The sequence below is a fragment of the Phalaenopsis equestris genome, unplaced genomic scaffold (genome assembly GCF_001263595.1).
Source record: "Phalaenopsis equestris unplaced genomic scaffold, ASM126359v1 Scaffold000628, whole genome shotgun sequence".
NCBI lineage: Eukaryota > Viridiplantae > Streptophyta > Magnoliopsida > Asparagales > Orchidaceae > Phalaenopsis > Phalaenopsis equestris.
In genome coordinates, this window is record NW_018165068.1 from 31,008 (window position 1) to 51,566 (window position 20,559).

A 20,559-nucleotide genomic window follows, 5' to 3' on the forward strand; every position below is an offset into this window, starting at 1 on the left:
AAATATTTGGGTGTCATATAAGCGAATATTAGAGTTTAGGTATTAAATATGTAAATACATAAGAATTATAGGGTGTGTATTTAACTCTCCCTTTTAAAAAGCTATGTTTATATATATATATATATATATATATACATGTTAGTTTTTAAACAATTAGTTGAACATGTAACCTCTTATGTTCACACCTACAATGGCCTTAAATATAAGGAATATAGGGAATATGATTTTCACCTTATTCCAAACAGTATGGTGAACTTTAATTAATTTGTTCATCATCACAATAAATTAATTAAAATGTAAAAAAAAAATGTTCATTCTATAAATATCCACCACTAGCCTTACATTCACTGCCGGCCTTCCACTTCTTCCACTTCAGAGTGCGAGAGCAATGGCTGTGGCTACTGGCCTCCATGGTTTTAGTAGGGTTTTGGCGCCGGTTCGCGCCAACCAAAGAAGAACATCGTCATCATCATCTTTCTCTATCTCCAAACCTATATCCGGCAGCAGCTTTCGTCCATCTCGAGTAGTCCTGAGATTTCCCGCAGGTTCTGTAAATCGAAGAGCTGTTAGGTGTTCTATCTCTCCTACCACAGAGCCTGTTTCTGGTGATTTTCTACTAGTCTCCTTTTATCTTTTCCTAGTTTTACTACTTGATGTTGTTAATATCTTCCGTGTCCAGTTTTAAATGAATACAGAATGCTGCAGCAAATGTAAATTCTTTTAAAAGTCCCACAAATTTTCTTGTCCTTGCTTTGAGATTTTATCCTGGGACAGGAGATGCTTGGATGAGGTGCATAGATGAGAATGATGGTGGGCAAAAAGAAGTTAAATTTGTTATGAAGGTTAACATCTGCTAAATTCATGGAAGGATCTGAACATTTTTTTTGAAATTTTGATTTGTTGTTCAGTTGGTTGCATGACTAAATATGCCTTTTTGCACAATACTTTCGTGACCCAAGATGCGTCGTGATAATATAATTTGGAAGTTAAAGAATGATATACTTTTATTTTTTTATTTTTTGGCATCTCTAAGTCACAAGCAGCGCGGGCTTTAGCAGTTTTTGGAGGCTGTCTGAATCCCTTTTGATGAATTTAGTTGTGGTTTTATGGAAATGCCATTTTATAGATTGAGAGTTGAGGGTATGAAGGAGCATGCATAAGACTAGTTATTGGGTATAGAAATAGCATGGATAGTGTAATATGTATATAAAAACTATACTTTTTAAGAAGAAAATGAGAAACCAAAGAGGACTAATACTGGTCTTTTCTTCCCCGGAGAAATGCTATAGAGCTTTGCAATGTTGTAAAATTGCTTTTTGGAAAAATTCACCTTGCCGCTTGTTTTAAAAAGGCTACAAAAGACAATGTGGAAGCATCTCCAGGATTGAAAATCATGAAGAGAGAGAGAGAGAGAGAGAGCGCAAAGAAGATGCCAAATTTTTTGTTATTCTACTTCAATCTAGCCAACATCCACGAGAAAGGTGAGAGATGATCCAATCCACTAACAACAAAAAGAAATTATAGTTCCATGATATCAATGAAGAAAAATTCAGTGCCACTCCCATAATAAATACACACTCACACAACATAAATAAGAAACTATGAAATTAATCTGATAGATGAGATTATCTCACTTTAAATCTTTTTGTATCATTTAGCAATGAAGTTGGGGAAACTCCGTTGGGAGGATATGTTGATGGAAACGTCTCCCAACACATGTCAAATACTGCATAGAAGTGTATGATTTAAGTAATATTAAGAAAAAGAGGACACCCATTTGGTCGTCATAAATTAATGAATTAAATTTTTTTTAAAAATATGTTAAGATTAAATTAAAAACAAATATTTTAATGTACAATTTAAGGAAGATTTACGTACTTACCACCCAATTTTTTATTTATTTACTTATCTGACACCTGAATTTCAATTTATACATATATACCACCTTACATACATATGGAAAGGTGTATTTCACTTTTTGAAACTAAAATAGTAGCATATTAGATGTGACATGAAAGATTTGGGTTGCATAAATGTAAAAATAAAAATTTAAATGTTAGATTTGGAAAGAAATGAGAATTCGTTGTCAGAGAAGCTTGTGATTTTTTTGTTTCTCTTAATGAATAGTTGACTAAGAGGACATAAATCATAAGGTAATACAAGATAATATATGCTTATTTTTTGTATGTCATAAACTAAATAATTGTTTATAGACAACTTAGCTTTTGAAAGTTAATATTATTAAATTTTTTATTTTCTTTTTTGTATTATTCTTAATATTTTGTTTATTAACTATATATATTTATATATATTAGAAAAAACAAAATATGCATTAGATACTAAAATAAAAAGCCTAACTGTGCCGAAATACATAGTATCAGGTGGCTAGAGAGCGACCCAATTTGGTCTTACCTCTGCCTCTAGTTCTAGGGAAGGAGCAAGCTAATAAGTATGTAAGATGATTGTCATTGCCAGTAGTAACCAATGTATCATCCAATATATTCTCGAGTTGGAATCGGCCTCTTCTTCTTCTTCCTCCTGGAATAGACTTGTCATTCCTCATCCGAAGTATTAATCTGATGAGGTGGTAAAACTGAAGTAGAAGGAATACCAACCGTAGTACCCACAATAGGTTATAGTATATGTGAAGTATGTGTTGCCTCTACACCAGGTACTTCCTGAAGAAGTTACTTCCTGAAGAAGTGGAGTGTGGAGTTACGAGACTCTTCTGATTATCAGTCTGAACACTATCATTTGTAGGTAATAGTCAATCAATATTATTTTCTATGGGGTTCATATCACTCACAGTAACAGTAACGACAGGTGCAATAGAATCAGACACAAAAATTTGTCCTGTGGTAGATTTCTCTCCAGGTGGTACATATATATTCTTAAAACCATCCTTATTCACTTGATCCTTGGATTTCAAATTAGGGTGAATTTTATGACATTTATCAAGGGTATGCCAAACATCTTATAATGAAAATAATAAGGTCTATGCTCCATGACGATTTGTTGCCAATATCCATTATGCGTTGTGCCCAACCAGACTTCAGTAACATCAAACAAAGTAATATCTCTTTCCATAAGTATTCTGGCCACAGAAGGTTTGGTAAGGTTGAAAGTGGGTAAATCTAGCTTCATAGGGTCCCTAAGTATGACACCAATAAAGTAGAGAACCTGATGATGAAAAAAGTGCAGCTTGAGACCAGGTAGACTAAACCATATCGGTACAGTAGGAGGTTTATGATTGGGGTCAAAATCAGGAGACCACTTGAGTAACTTCATTGGTTTACCAACAATGTTAAAATATTTTTTGGAGAAAATAAGAGTGCAGTCTTCAGGCATGGTTAACTGAATCAAAACATTTCTCCCATCCATGAGCATCACTTTCCACTTTCCTGCTAATTTGAGGTCATCAAAACTTTTCCTAAAGATTTCCATAGCTGGGTGTCCCCACTGAAATTTCCCAATGAGAGCAAATTTGAATTTGTCAGTCAGGGTTGAAATTTTTGACTCAGAGAAAAATAGTACTGTCTTTCTACTCTTTCTGCTTGCATTCTTAATAAAGGGACAGTCATCTGTACTATCACGATTCTCCTTATAACTTCTCTTAATACATGGGGGGGAAGCCACCCGCCGTCTCCCCCTGAGGATTACCCACAATGTGAACAAAAGAGGTTTTACTGGGCTCAATCGAAGGAGGAAGCTCCATCGCAGCAAGTCACAGCAAGGGAGAAGAGCTGCAAGTCGGACAGAAGAGGTCTGGGGAAATGCGGCGCAGAAAAGAGGAAATGCAGAAGACTGCGCGGAAGATTCGCACAGAGGACGCCACGGATAATAGAGGACGTTGCGGAAACAAAGGACGCAAAGGACGCCGCAGAAGACTCGCGGACACTTCAGCGATCCCGCAGAGACGCGCACGACGCCCGCACGGACGCACTCCCGCAGAAGATGCAGAGCTGCGAGGATGATGATGCGCGAAACAAACGAACACAAAAGGAGATCGAGCACGAGCAGTGGATCAGAAACCAGAGTTCGCCATAACTGCGAAACCCTAGCGAGCTATATATATATATATATATTAATAATTTATATAATAATGTATCTAACGCGTGCCCTTATTCTACCTTTCTAATAATTGAACGTGTACTGTGTCTGTTTCTCATCAGTGTCATGTCCGTGTCTGTATCCAAGCAACATAGATTAATGGCGAGTTTTGATAGATAGCTTCAATGAGTAGATCGATCATGTTAGGGCAAAATTCATCGGTGTTGTTGTCATTAGAGAACATAAATAAGTAGTAGCAATGAACAAATCTAATGCTTGCAGGCCATGGTATGTGGCAACACACTGGGAGCTCACAATGCCAGTGGTCATGGAGATTGCACAGAAATTTTTTTGGTCTTTTTTTTTATCTTTTTTAATCGTGGTGGAGTTTGAGCATTATAATATAACAAACTCATTTTGATTGTTTGTGATTTTTGTCATTGAATGCTAGGAAGATGTGCTGAGGACAATGTGACAAGGCATTGAGAATGCTCTAATACCATGTTAGAAGGGAGATGATTTAAAGGATTACATTTTTATTGAATTAGTTTAATAATAGAAAATACAATAATGGAAAACATTTTCCATAATAAGGAAATGTCATAACAATAAATAGTGCAGAAATTTACTATAAATAGCACATATGGTAATTTAGACACGATATTCCAAATTGGAGGAGTGCGTAGTGTTTATATTGTTTGTTAAATGCTTCAGTTTTTGAATTGCCGTTTGGAAATACAGAAGTGAGTTAAACATAATATGAATGTGTTGATTGCTGTCTTAAATAATAGCTTGAGTTGCTGGTTTTTTTAATACATGGAATTTACATTTTAAGTGACAGCCTTAGTTGAGTTGTTTACTGATTTTCTTAAGACATGAAATTGCTTTTCTACATTTGCAAACCAGCATGAATGCAGAAAAAAGTTTCACAAAACTGGATCTTATACCAAAGAAACCTTTAAATAACTACAAAAATCTAGCAATGAACGGTGTTCTTTTTTTGTTTTGATAATTTAATCTATAAATGCAGCAGGAAAGAAGTTGACAACACGAAGGGATGTGAGGAACATAGCTATTGTTGCTCATGTCGATCATGGAAAGACAACTTTAGTTGATGCCATGCTGAAGCAAGCAAAGGTATGTTAAAAAAATCTTTTATGTAGCTATGTAGTTTTGAATCATGAAGCTTCCATGAACTTAAACCCTTCTCATGTCTTGTAATCTCATGCAATTTGACTAAATTTACACTCTCAAGCCTTTTTTTTGACTAAGTTACATCAACATGATTGGGTCAACACGAAGATCCTGTTTGAACTAATAAACTTTTGATAAGCTTATATTGGCATAGTTTCATACGTTTGTAGTATTGTTAATACTTCTGTTATAATTATGATTGCTCTTTTTTTTGTCATGTGGCTTGCAACCAAGGAACATTTTATACATTTATGGTTTATAAACTGAAGCTATTGTTTAATATTCTTAATTTGTTTTTTTAATGCTAAAAGGATGGAACAAAAAGGAAATATATGCTACGATGTACTCCATTTGAGCTATTCCTGTGTTACAGCATATTACATCTTTTAACCTCGGCGATTCTTAGTGGATTTCCTCTCAACTGCTTGAAATTTTTCTCTAGGTTTATTTTGGCTTTTTTTCGTTTGCTTGTTCTGGTGCTTGAGAACATTTGTAATTTTATTATACTTGTTACTTCTCTCTTCAGTTTTCATTGACTTTTATTTTAAGTTTTGTGCATGGAAAAAGTATTGTCCTTGAACCTGATGGTCAATTAACTGGAAGCATTTTTTCATTGTTAGAAACTTGACCAATAGTGTATATCCTTAGAAATTTCATCATATAAGATAGAAAGAGGCTTAATCAATCAGCAAACCCACCCTAACAAACAAGTAATCAAAGTATATATCATTGATTGTTTTTTTTCAGGTCTTTCGGGACAACCAGTTTGTGCAGGAGAGGATAATGGACTCAGGAAAGAGGAATTACAATTCTCAGCAAGAACACCTCAATAACCTACAAGAGCACGAAGATAAATATCATTGATACTCCGGGTCATTCTGATTTTGGTGGGGAGGTTGAGCGTGTTCTCAACATGGTTGAAGGAGTTCTTCTTGTGGTATTGACTAGACGATATTTTTTCTTGTGTAAAATGAATGGATATTTATGCTTGCAGACAATGGCTTATTCTAATAATTCATTTTGTTGAATATTTATGTGCCTTATGTTATTTTTACTTGCTCATTAATTTTCTACTGTCGTTGTTTTGTTAGAACACCTGCTGCATGAGTGACAGTGAAAGATTTATATTTGCTCCATTAGTCTTTTGCCTTTTATTTTATCTTCTAGCAGAAATGATAGTGAAAGAAGCCACCCTTGATGAGGATGATAGGGGTGGCGATTATGATAAAAAGAGACAACATCCACAAAAATTAGCACAAGGGTAGACAATCTCTTCCAAACACTAACTGTAGATTAAAGACAACAATCACCCACATAACCTAACCTTAAACATATTAAGCACTATTTGTACCCAATAATAACTAACAAATAACTAAATGACCCTTGTAGTCTTGCATCTAACTTAAGTTTTCAAATTATTTGGCGGGTTTGGTATCGACTCAGTAGAGCATGAGGCGGATGACGTTGTAAGCATCGGTCTAATATTTCTCTCCTCCCAATAAGATATCTTGTTCTGAAGGTGCAAGAGAGGAAGTTGTTGTTGTACCAAGTCGTATTGTTCCCACGTGGTGTCATAATCTGACAATTCTTTACATTTAATCAACACTTCTTTCCCACCTGTAGATTCTTGATGCACCCTTTTTAACTCAAATGGCTCCAAGTGAACTTTCATATCGTTCGTCAAAGTTGAGGGAATTGAAGAAGATGACACATTATCACCAATAATACGTATCAATTGTGATACGTGAAACATTGGATGAAGTTTCGACGAAGAGGGCAATTTTAAACGATAACCCAAAACCCCAATGCTCCCAATAATCTCATAAGGACCAAAATAGCGTAGAACATGGACGGTGTCGTAGGCTCCGATTTAACATTACTCCCTTCGCAAAAAGATATCGTCCTTAAGGTGGAAGAGAGAAAACTGCTGCTGGATCAATTCGTAATACTTCCACGTGGCATCATAATTTAACAATTCTTTCCATTTCATTAGCACTTATTTCCCACCTTTTGATTTTTGACGCACCCCTTTTAACTTAAGTGTGACTACAAGAGAACTTTCATATCTTTTATCACAGTAGAGGTAAATGAAGAAGAGAGACACATTATCACCAATAACACGTCTCAACTGTGATACGTGGAACACTGGATCGAGTTTCGATAAAGACGACAATTTTACATGATAGTCCACCGCTTCATTGCACACAATGATCTCACAAGGACTAAAATAGCGTGGGAAGAGTTTCTCATTTCTGCTGCTGGCCATTGTCTTATGTTGATAGGTTGAAGTTTTAGATACATCCTATCTCTATCATAAACCACACATCCATTTGATGTCTATCAGCTTGTTTCTTCATAAGTTTTTGTTTTTTAAATAAATATCTCTTCAATTTCGTCAACATCTTGTCCCACTTTTTAAATTTTTGATTCACTAGAGACACCGACTTAGTATTATGTCCATAATGTACCAAATGAGAAGGATCACATCCATGCAGTATTTTAAAAGGAGTGGTTTGAGAAGTTGTATGATATGATATGTTGTACTAGTACTCTACGTAGGATAGCCATTTATCCCACTGTTTGGGTGTATCAGATGCAAAAGAATATAAATAGGTCTCCATGTCCCGATTAACTTTGGACTGTAAATTAGTCTGTGGGTAGTTTGTTGTACTTTTATTCAATACACTTTCTTGTATTCTGAGGAACTCTCTCTAGAAATGACTCAAGAAAACTTTCTCTCGATCTGACACTATCCATTTTTGAATCCCATGCAAACAAAAAACCTCTCGTATAAAATTAGCTGTGATAGAAACAACAGTGCAGGGATGATGTGGAGGTGCAAAGTGAGCGTATTTGCACAACCAGTCCACCACCAGCAAGTTGACTGCAAGTTATTCTGACTGACGTAAGCCTTCAATGAAATCTATCGTCATCTCCTCCTATACTTTCTCTGGTAACGCTAGAGGCAGTAGCAACCCACAAGCCGTTAACACCATGCACTTGTGCTGTTGGCACACAACTTGAGATCATGTCCTCCACATCCTCTCATTCCTACCCAATACAATTATGTTGCTATCCTCCGATGCTCTTTTGAGCAAGTCGGAGCGCCCCTTGATTGTGCTGCAATGAAACTCCTGTAATAATTTTGATTTTTATCTTGAATTTCGAGGTAATACATAAAATCCCTGGTAAAGTAAACGTTGGTCTTTTTGTGAATAATCAGGATAGATTCTCTCGCCGTTTGCTAAAGCCAATCGGATCTAGCTCAATTCATCTTATGTCTCATTTTCTTGCCTCAGGATCTCCCATTCTAAAACCAAAGAAATTGAGAATGTCAATAATTGAGGTTCCTCTGTCTGTCGTGATAAGGCATCAATGACCTTATTCTCTAATCTCGGGCAATTATGAATCTCAAAGTCATATCCAAGTAGCTTAGATAGCCACCTCTCATGTTCCTTAGTCACCATATGTTCTAACAAAAAATTAAGGTTGCGCTGATCCATGCATACTGTAAAGCGTCATCCCCAAATAAATTTTCCATTTCTGAATGACAAGCACAATTACTGTAATCTTCCACTCATTAACTGATATGAGTCTGGCTATCACCGTCAACACTTAATTGAATTAAGCGATGCGTCAATGACACTGCCTGAGGATTGCGCTTGATCCATAGCCCAAAGCTTCTATTTTTACGATTAATGGTTGGTTGAAATCAGGTAACACTAGTATTTGTACACTCGTTATGACCTTAACTTCTCAAAAGCCCGGGTTGCCGCTCCCCACCATTGTAATTTATCCTTATTCAATTGCTCTGCCAACAACCACACAATCCAATTGCAACCCTTCACAAATTTTCAGTAGTATTCTATAAGTTCCAAAAATTCTCTCAACCCCTTTAAGATGTTAGGTAGTTCCCAATTCAACATAGACACCACATTCGATACCTTTATAACCGACACCATATGTCCTAAATACTCCACATTCGCTTGGGCAAACAAACACTTCTTTACGTTAGCGTAAAGCTGGTTCTCCCCGAGTATTGTTAACACTTTCAAATGATTGATGCGGTCTTCTAAAGAATGGGTGTACGCTATAGGATGTAAAAAAATATCTACACAAACTTCCGGAGGACAAGCTAAAACAACTTGTTCATCATTGATTGAAATGTAGCAGGTGCGTTGGTGAGTCCGAATGACATAACTAGAAATTCATAGTGACCCCATGAGTTCGAAATATAGTATTGCGCACATTAGTTGGCCGCATCCAATTCTGATAGTCTTTTGAATTTAAGTCAATCTTGGAGAATATCACATCCCCACATAATTCGTTCAGTAGCTCATTGATCATTAGGATGGGAAATTTGTCTGGTACTGTTTCTTTATTCACTGCTCCATAATCAACATAGAAATGTCAACTCCCATATTTATCCTTCACTAACAAGACTCTGCTAGAGAAGGAGCTCACACTAAGATGTATGATCCCAACCTCCAACATATATCTGATCAATGTCTTGATTTCGTTTTTCCATGCATTGGGATAATAGTATGGGCGTTCACTGATGGGAGAAACCCCCGATCGCAAGGTTATTTATTGCATGCTCTTATTCTCTTTGAGTCGACAATCCACATAGCAACTGATAAAATTTGTGCAAATTATTATTAGGACTTTTGGATCGGTGCTAGAATCTCTGTCAACTTTGTATCACGTGTTTCTTCAATGCTACGCAACTTGATCAAGAACCCCAACCCTTCTTCTTGTATTGCCCTAACCATGTCCTTGAGTGTCACTAAGGTATTGCACAAACTAGGGCCACTGTGAAGCACCACCAACCTATCTATCTCCTGAAACTTCATTGTTAGGAGTTTCTATTTCATCTCAGTCTCTCGTAATAACCACAACTATTTCATACTCAATATCACATCAGTGCTCCCTAAATCCAAGGGAAGAAAATTCTCCATCACCTGAATAACTTGCAGGGTTAAAATCTCATTTACATACTCTGCTGCTCTTCTCCATCTGTCCTCTACCCATCATGACTCCAAAACTTCCTGTGTCAATCATCTCAAGCTACAATTGCTCGACTACTTGAGTAGAGATGAAGTTACAAGAGACCACACTATCTACTAACACCACAATGTCTTGCTCTCGGATCTGTCCCCAAAGTTTCATAGTGTAGATCGACCAACAAGTACAATAGGACTTTTGCCATATTGAAGTGAGGGTGTTCCTCCTCCTCCACCACAAGTTCTATTTCTTCATCCCCCGCCTTCTTCTCGTAACACTGTGAGAACCTATAAGATCCGATCCTTGCAATGGTATACTGGGGCAAACTTCTCATCACACGAAAAATATAATCCCTTTGCTGGTTTCTCTTGAACCTTTATCTCTTAAGACATTTAAATGTCGCCCTCTGTCGTGGCCCATTATTCTTATCCCGTATAGCTCCCTCTAGAACCCCCCTATTTGAGTTTTTGGTATCATCATGGTTGTAGCATTTTGGTATGACACTTCACCTGTATTGCTCTTATTAGTCCATTCCATTGTTTTGTTATCTTTAACGAACTGTGCTAATTTCATAGTTTCCTCAATCCTCGCATCTCAACAGACGAAGTGCTGCTCGAATCTCTGGCTTCAACCCCTTCATAAAGTTTTCTTTCAACACTAAATTTGATATTCCTCTCAAACGACCAAATAACATCTCAAATTGCTCCCTATAATTCATAATGGACCCTTCCTAGACCAATGCAAGAAACTGCTCTTGTAAATTCCCTTTTTGTGTGGGTCTAAACTCTCTAATAATCATACTTTGAATTCTTCCCATGTTCTGATTGGCTGATGTTGTTCTCTCCATGATACCATGCTAGAGCCTTTTTTTCCATACACAGAGCCGCCACCATCAAATTCTTTTCCTCAATTAGCTTATTAATAACAAATTATCTCTCAATGCAATAAACTCATTCATAGGCATCCTCTCCTTCAATGATTGGCATCTTTAACTTTCTCTTGCATGAGTTTCCTTCTCAATTTCCTTGACTGAATTTCGTTCCACCCATAAAACAGGGGTTGTATTCCCTTCCTCGACCTATATTGATTTCCTTCTTTCTATAAGTTTGGCTCGCCCCATAGTCATGTCGCCCTTCCCCATAGGCTCCTAAATTGCCTTTCACCTGGAAAGCTACTGCAGCAAAAAGCACAGGCACAGTTGGATGCAGCCCTCAATCGGGGTCCCATCTACCATGATTCTCTGTTCTAGATCGAAATCCTTCAAACCGATCTACTCCAGCCTCAAATTGTAAGTTGTCTTGTTCTGCATGCCGTCACTCATTTCAGGAATCTAGATGTAGCGCTATTTCTTCAAAATGCCACTTCGCTCCCGATTCCTTGGTTCGATTCCATAGCAGGCGGCGATGAGTTTGTGTGAAACTTCGTGTTTTTTTTCATCATTGCTTCCAAAAGCATGAATCCCCTCTTCATGGACAAAAACGACTGATCAATGGATAAGAAACGCTTCACTATTCCATATCTGATTTGGCTCACTTCTTTCTTTAATTTCTTCTCCGAAGCATCCACTTTCTTGACTGCCATTACTCCTAAGACAGTTATCGACCACTATGGTGGAACTACTGTACGATTAGATCCTGTCGTTGGCTTTCCTACTTACTCGAACATGGACTGTATTGCGATGTTCGGTCACAAAGGCGACGAAACTCCTTTATGGCGCGACCCGTGTTGGCTTTCCAGCTAGCTCGAATCGCGATTGTATCGTGAGTTTGGTCATGGGGCCACACTGCTTGATGGAACCTATACACTGTGAATTTGTGATCCATTCGTTGGCTTCCTAGTTAGCTTGAATCGCGATTGTATTGCTCCTTTAGTCTTGCACCTAGCATAAGTCTTCAAATTATTTAGCGGGCACGGTGTCGGTGTCGACTCAATGGAGCACGAGGTGGATGGCGCCAGGTTATTTTTTAGTGTTAATTGAATGATTAGACTGTGAAATGTTGAATTTGAAATGATTCTTGTGTTGCAACTTGCTTTTGTTAACAATAGAATCACTTATTTTTGTTTTGTTAGGCGCAGCACCCAAAATTGCTAAGCGCAATACCCAAAATTGCTACAATAGTATTCTTTATATATTTAAACTTAGTAGCTATGTGCTTTTCTGTTGGCATAGACAGCATTAGTTAAAATGATTCCTTGTAGTTTAGATTTGGGCTCTTTGGAATGTTGTTTTGGTGGTCCATTTCATTTACATTTCTTTAACTGGTTTTTTGAAACGATGTTCTTGTAAGCTAATTTATGAATTGTACCGTGTAGGTAGATTCTGTAGAGGGGCCAATGCCACAAACACGGTTTGTTTTGAAGAAAGCTTTGGAATATGGACATTCAGTTGTGGTGGTGCTTAATAAAATTGATAGGCCTTCAGCACGTCCGGACTTTGTTATCAACTCAACATTTGAGCTTTTTATTGAATTAAATGCAACAGACGAACAGGTTTTGTGAATGATTCTTCCCTCTTCATGTATATTTTCTTTGTCAGAAAATGGTAATAAAGAAACTGAATTTGATCTTTATTCTCAAATTTTATCAATGATGTTTGCAGTGTGACTTTCAAGTGATTTATGCAAGCGGCATAAATGGTAAGGCTGGACTATCTCCGGACAATTTAGCTGATGATCTTGGACCACTTTTTGAGGCTATTCTTAGATGTATACCAGCGCCTACCATTAATAAGGATGGAGCACTGCAGATGCTTGTGAGTAATGCTTTTTTGTTTCTCTTCCATGTATTCAATTTCAATAAACTTCATCCTTCTATTTATTTGGTATCCTAAATTTTCATGCTTTTATTTACCTTCCATATTTTCTTATGCTCTTTTTGTTAACTATTATAATATGCATTATTCAGCTGTTTATTTTTATTTTTTCATAAGCCACATCACAAAAATTTTCTTTAACTTCCTAATTGTTCTTTTTATTAACTATTACGGTGTACCCTGTTCAGCTTCTTATTTTTATTTTTTCATAAGTCGCATTATACGATGCTTCTAAACTTCCTATTTGTTGTGGAAAATAGGTTGAACCCAACTTGAAATCACAAGACAATTGAAGCTATCCATTTGGTGAGATGAGCGTTGGATTTGAGACATTTTAAATCAATCTTTCATTAAACTACGTCCACCTGTCTGTCATTGTTTTATTATAGGTAGGCCAACGCTTGATAGTATCAATGCTGTGAAAGTCTGGCATGACCTAATACCACGTTTCATAGCTGAAAAATCCAGATAATTCTGTAATACTGTCAGGGTTTCAAGTATAGCGTCTGTACTACTGCCCTTATTAAAAAAGGGAAAAAAATTGTCTTTATATGCAGAGTTTTAGAATATTACCCTTTTGCGAACTACGGGAGTTTTATAGAAAATGAAGTTGATAACATGAAGCTGTTTTTCAGAGATTGTTTTACTGGCATCATCAGCATAGTTGATTAAATGAAGTTGTCTCTCCTCTTATTTATCCACTGCTTTTTCTTATGCTGAAGTTGAAGCTAATGTCTACAAATGAAATGCAGGTAACGAATATTGAGTATGATGAGCACAAAGGGAAAATAGCTATCGGTCGGTTGCATGCTGGTGTGTTGGAACGAGGCATAGAAGTCAAGGTTAATTTACCTAGAGTATTAGCTTTTTAATCTTTTAAAAACGTCTCCTTAAAAGCTCGGTTATTTCTTTCCAGATGAACATTTTTCTTTATACACACGTGGCTCTCACCATGAATTATGGCTGTCAATTTGAAACTTCGAGTATGTAGCAGCTGCCACAGAGGTCATTATTCAAGGGTACTAGTGAGCCTTACCTTGAGCGCTTGTGTGCCGTGATTACTGCAACTTCTATTACATCTCCACCAGCACCACCTACAGTTATATTCCCCACCTGCACTTCTACCACTGTCACTACCAACATTTCTACGATTAATAGCACCACTGTTGTTAACTGCTGGAATAATCACTACCATCAACCAATATAGTTAGACGATCATGTTTCTCTTGGTTCTACAATTTTCTTTTTGAATAGAAGATTATATTGCACTTCATTTACTTTGTATTTTTAAGCTGATTTCTCTACTGTAATTAGTTATTTTTATGGGTGTAGAAGGGTTGAGCTGGAGCTAACTACAGAACCATTAGGTCTTGAGCTGCATTGTATTTGTAAGCTCCGTTCACTAGTGCTTGAATAAGCTTGTGATCGCATCAGTTAAGCGTGGTTCTATTTTTATCCAAAACAGTGGATAAAGAGAGAATGAGGTAAGGGCATGGCTATAGATAGTGAGATGCAGGGACATATAGAAAGATTGCGGGAGGTGCTTAATATCTCAATCAGCAGAAGCTATATGAAGTTTGATGGCTTTTGTGTTTGGGCTGTAGCCAATCAATGATGATGGATTAAACTTTAGTGTATGAAAGGAGGATTTGCAGGGAAGGGAAGAGACTGAGAAAGAGGGGATTCCATCTTATAGTTTTGAAGTAATGAAGTTGTAGTTGAGGCTAGTTCTCTGGATGCATGTTCTTGAAATGTGAGTTCCTATTTCAAATTCATTTTCATAAAATTGAGAAACGAGTTTTATTAGGATGCACTATAAGTCATTTAAATTTCTTTTGCTACTTATAATGATACTAATGATGATGATGATAGCATGTTCTCATTCTTGAATAAATCATCAGGCTATAATAAAATTTAAATGGCTTTAAAAGATGAAACAGATACATCTTTATAGACACTAGTGAGCTTGAAAAATGTAAGGGCTACATATCAAAGGGCTATCAAATATTGTTGATGATTTGATTTACCAAAAAGTGTGATGCTATTTTGTTGATATCATTATTAAAAACAAGGTTTGTATGGAGTATCCTGGTGATATGTGGATTGCTTTTGAAAGGATTAGAAAATACAATCTTAAAATGAACACCCTTAAGTGTGCTTTTGGGATATATTATGAAAAGTTTATAGTATTTGTTATGCTCCTTTATGAATCGTAATTGATCCTACCATAATCCAAACTAGTGTAAGGATGCTCTCCCTAAGAAGCCTTTGCTAACTTTGTTCATTGCAAGAACAACTTTCTTACTCCAATAGCTTATATCATATTTATGAGAGGGATGGTAACCATTGAAAAAGTTGATGAAGAGGAATTCTACTTTAAAACGAGATAAAGAATGCCAAGGGGATTTTGACAAAATTAAATTATACCTACTGAGTTTGCCAACTCTTGCAATGGCAATTCCTGTTAAGCCATTTATCTATACACAAAAACCTTAGAAGAATCCCTTAAATTATTATTGTCTTAGCATAATCAATGAGAGGGAATATGCCTTTTACCACATCTGTTAGAGGTTGATAGGAGCAAAAGTTGGTTATATTTTTATTGAGAAACATTGTCTAATGTTGATTTTTGTTTTGAAAAAAAATTGCTACTATATGGTTTCTTACAAATCTCACTAATATCAAAGATCTATCTGATAACATTTCTGATGACCAGACCTACATACCTCATAGGTCGGACATGCCCAAAAAGGTGGCTAGGAAACAAATTTGACAGTTAGGTCCAGTAAAAGCTTGTTAGATCAAGTTCAATGTAATCACGCCGCTGAGATCCAAGAAAACTCGAACAACCAAATTTAAGATGTCAATCTACTAGCAACAAGGTGGAAATAAATGTTTAGTAAAAAACATCTCCTAAAGGTTAGAGGATAACTTCACTTCCAGTTGCACTGGACTCAATGTAACAACCGACCAGGTTGGCCGCATATGACTAAACTACTTGCCCTAAATTGTACAAACACCCTATTATAGCTCTGCATATGACTATAGGCTACTTGCCCCCATACTGTTGAGACACCTTATAATTGCTCCGCTAACTGACTTATTGTTTGAGTCAGGATCTGTATAAAAACTACAAGACTTGTATCTTTTGTTATATTTTTTCTATATGTATTGCTCATTCTAAAGTCTTAACTGTGTCGCTTGAGAATCTAGATTCCTGGCTATAAATAGGATATCCTAGGAAGAGGCAATAAATTAATTTTTTTCTGTTCTCACTCTATCACTTAATTTCCTCGAGTATTTTTTAGTGGGTATTCTCTTTACTACATCTCTTTTTTTGTTCTTCACATTTTCTTTGAATCAATAAGGTTTGGGTGTGATTCAGGGAGAAAGTAGAATCTAATAGGACTGATTTTGATCAATTGCTCGACCAAATGGGCTCACTTACTCTTACAATTTGATACCTTAGGTACTTTTTGGAAGGTAATGAAAGGGCAAGTCATGGTAGATTGTTTTACTATAAGTGCTATTCCTGTAGATTCTCCTTGCAACAATGGTTTGCTAGCTAGCTTTAGATCTATTAATGATATTATGCTTTCCAAGTTCATTAAGGAAAAAGACATTAGGTGAAATAATCTTTGAATTTGGTTCATTCAATACTTGTTGACGAATCAAACTTATTATCATTAAGTCTATCTTATAGAAAATGCCCATCTTAGTAGATTCAATATGCTTAGATGTTCGAGTCATGAGGCCCCTAAAATCATCTCAAATTTCCATAAGTTTTTGAAAAGAGAAAATATAGGAAATGTGATTGTTGTTCATCGAAAAAAAAATGTATAAACATATTGATGGCAGAGTGTGTAAGACTTTTTTTTGGAAGGTGAGCCTGCAAGCTTTATAGTTGGGCCATGATCTCAGTCAACATCCCATACTCACTCTCAATGATGTGCAACTCTTTCGTTTGAGCTAATACAACATTAGTCTCCTTTTATATTTTGGTTATGAGCTTCGTTTTGTTATTTCTCTTCTTATTGCTTAGATTTCTCCTTTCCCGTTCAAATTGGAGGTTTGATTTGCATGACATCAAGCCTACTACCCTTCATTTTGGCTATGTAGCCACCATCTTAATAATGATAGTCGATCTATAGCAAGTAATCCTCATGATCTAGTAACAAGCATGTGGTGGAGTTTGACTCTTTCTTGTAGATCTATTAATGATATTATGCTTTCAAAAATATTATGGGATTTGAGCCGTTGAACCTAAAATTCCATATTGTTGCCTAGTATTTGAGGTCTGACTCTTTCAAGCCAAAATGTGCTTGGACATCTAGGGTTGCATTGACCTTAGATGTGAACCACTCCCAACTATTTAGGCTCCTAAGATCTAGCTTTGAAATAAAATTCCATAAAAATTATATACTTCATTCCAACATCTGAAGATTTCTTATGCAGGACTTGAAAAAAAGAGGTAATAAAATATACCCTTGTAAATCTATCACATGTCTAAGTATTGGTTCGGGAAGAGAATTCATGCACTGCAATTAGCACGTGAACTATTGGGGTGTACGTGGGCACTCTTGGCATATCATTAAATGGTATCTCCCTTTTTTCAGCTTGTTGTCCTGCCTAAAAGAATGATATTGATTTCATGGGGATGGCCATGCCCACAATGACACTCATATATGGGATATTATAATCTGGTATATACACTGTTGATATTGCTCTCCTAACTAAATGTTTCAAAAAGCATCTCTTGTGAGAGTAAAAACAATCAGATATGAAACTAGCATTTTGATTCATGAAAGTGTGGGGAGGCTTTGCTTATTTTGGTTGGATTCACCAACTTATATGTGAAGTTATTTTAGTTAAACATGATGTAGACTCCTTAGCTTGCACTTTAATCAAAGTAGGCATAGATTCCTCTCTCATTTTTGGTTTAACAATTAATCACTTGTAACAGTAAAAAAAAAAGGTAATAAATTAGTGTAATAGACAAAAAAACTAACTGTAATGAATTAAAGAAAAGTAATGATGACATTGCCTTTGCTAGTGTTAGGCCTTTGATTCCCTTGGCATGTTTTTTATCCTTGAGGGCCTAATCAATGTTTTAAAAATCAAACCGGACCCGCTGGTTTGACTGTGAACCAGTGGCTGATCCAAGTTTGAATCACATAACCTTTTCTATACTCAGATCGCTAGGGACCGCGAGAAACGACAGTTCGACTGTCCAATCATGAACCAATTATGGTTTGCGAGAACCGCCCGGTTGTGTGAGGCGAGGTCCAAGGGCCACAATCTTAACAAGGGATAAGCAGTAAATGAGTAGATTTCGTAAATCTAAATCCCTAACATTTGCTCCCAAGAGAAAATCTCAACTCTTTCGCTTCCTTCTTCCCTGCTTGAGTTTGACTTGCAGTTCACCATCGTTTGCCGCCATTTCGGTCATTCATCATGTTCGTTGCCACTCGGCTTCTACATGTTAGTATTTTTAATTTATTCTTCGTTTTTTTCTTTTGGTGGTGTTATACGAACATTCGCCAGTAATTCACCAACACCTTTTCTCTTTCTGTTTTTTTTTCTTCGTTGATAAGGAGCTGTCTAATGTAAATTTTGAACCAGCCATGGATGATTGATTGTTGTGTATAATGGTTGGTTTCGTTGGTATTGCACTCATGATCCACTCATGATCAGATTGTTGTAGGTGATTGTGGGGTATTGCCTTCCATTTTAAAATATATTTCCTATGAATAAAAACTTGGTATGGATAAATCAGGGTTTGTGTTATTATTATTGAGATCTAAAGTTGTTTTCTTGCTACGGTACTGTCTTCCTTTTTGCTCTTTTATCCTATGCAGTTATTGAATGACCTCAAATGTAGACTTGCATTAGTTCATCAATGAATACGAACAGTTCAAATATGCTCTTTTTTCATTTTGAGGTTTAAGAATGCCATACTTTTTCAGTAAAATTTTTTAAGTTGTGGACTTTAATTTTTATCAGAGGACATGTAATTTAGTCGTCTATTATATATTTATTTTTTATATTTAGATTATTACATCATTATTACATTATTTATGTTATATTTAATTAATTTTTATATTTATTATGTTATTCGGTTCAACTCCGGTCCAACCAATGAACTTTGAACCTTTACTTTTTTCGATTTGATGATTGGTCTGGTTTTAAAAATTGCTCCTAATACACACTCTCTCTCTCTCTCTCACACACACATACTTGCAGTGGAACACACTCAACAGAATCACATCCAATTCATGTTGCCGTCTCCCATAGCTTTTTTCAATAGGGCCAAATAAAATTTAAGCATATTGCTAAATATTAATAGGTGCATCCACACCATGAAAGACACATATTTGGATCATGACAGGGATCTATTCTAGTTTGTTTGCTATACTAGGATTAAAAGGTTGTCTGTCGCATGAAATCTCTACAGACAACCCAATTTGGCAGTCTCTTTTTGGATGGTGTCCTTCCAAAACCATTTTTTGATGAGGTGATAAAGTGCTCAGCAACCCTCAAATGCTATCATTTTTAAAATATCATGTATCTATAACGATAATTGTTGTTGTCAACCAGATCAATCTTTATCATGCCATCTAGCAAAACAGCTATATGTGATTGAACTTTTTAGTTTATGATAAGATGTGGACCAAAGAATAGAAGACGTACCTGGTGCCAGTTTAAATTTGAAGATGCTTATGACTATTGCATAAGTGTGGGGTACACCTTCTAACGAAAGTAAGGTGAGCATCCAGACAACCAAATACCCATTGCACATGAAGATAAACTTGAGCATATTTTTATGCCATCGAAGAACGACTTCTCACAAATTAGGCGATGCATCCTGAGCAACTTCCTAAAACCCCTATAGGTGCCAAAGTGGAAAGTGCTTATTAAGAGAAATCTGGCTCTTTGCTGGTAGTGATAGAATTTAAAGATTCTTCCTTGGTGTGGATATCTACAACTCATAACTAAATGACCAAGAATGCCATAAGAAATAAACAATAACACATTTAAATGACCAAGAATCCCATAAGAAATAAATTATTTTTCATACTCCAGATTTTTGGAGAAGCATCTACAACTCCTAGAATGGTTTAACACTTGCATCGGATAGGTCACTAGATCACTGCATGCCCAACTCAAAAGAATCACGCAAGATTATTTTTGTGGGTTAAGCTTCCTTCTTGGATGAAACTATAGGTTAAATATCCAAAGAAATGAAAGCTTGAGCCTGCAATGATAGATCTACCATTCCATAAAGTTGATGATAATGAATTAAAATCTCTGAATTAACTACTTTTAAAATCAACTTGCCTCACTTATCTTTATCTAAGATGGGTTTCCTAATAAAACTTCTTCCTCAGGGGACATGCTTTCTTTGTACGGATGCCTGCATATTGGTAGCTGTAACACTTCGTGTAAATTGTATAATGTGAATGCCAATTGCTTACTGCCTATCGGTTACTAAATCCCAA

The 20,559-nt window shown here is 36.2% G+C and overlaps 1 protein-coding gene across 1 annotated transcript in view; it reads left to right on the forward strand.

Moving 5' to 3' along the window:
- Positions 1-363: 363 nt before the first annotated feature.
- The window catches only part of LOC110030004 (GTP-binding protein TypA/BipA homolog), a 45,929-nt gene continuing 25,733 nt past the window's right edge, over positions 364-20,559 (forward strand). Inside the window, 7 exon segments of the mRNA XM_020732535.1 lie at positions 364-605; positions 5,081-5,187; positions 5,992-6,035; positions 6,037-6,181; positions 12,562-12,738; positions 12,848-13,000; positions 13,813-13,902. Coding sequence (XP_020588194.1) covers positions 389-605; positions 5,081-5,187; positions 5,992-6,035; positions 6,037-6,181; positions 12,562-12,738; positions 12,848-13,000; positions 13,813-13,902 — 933 coding nt within the window. The 5' untranslated portion in view covers positions 364-388.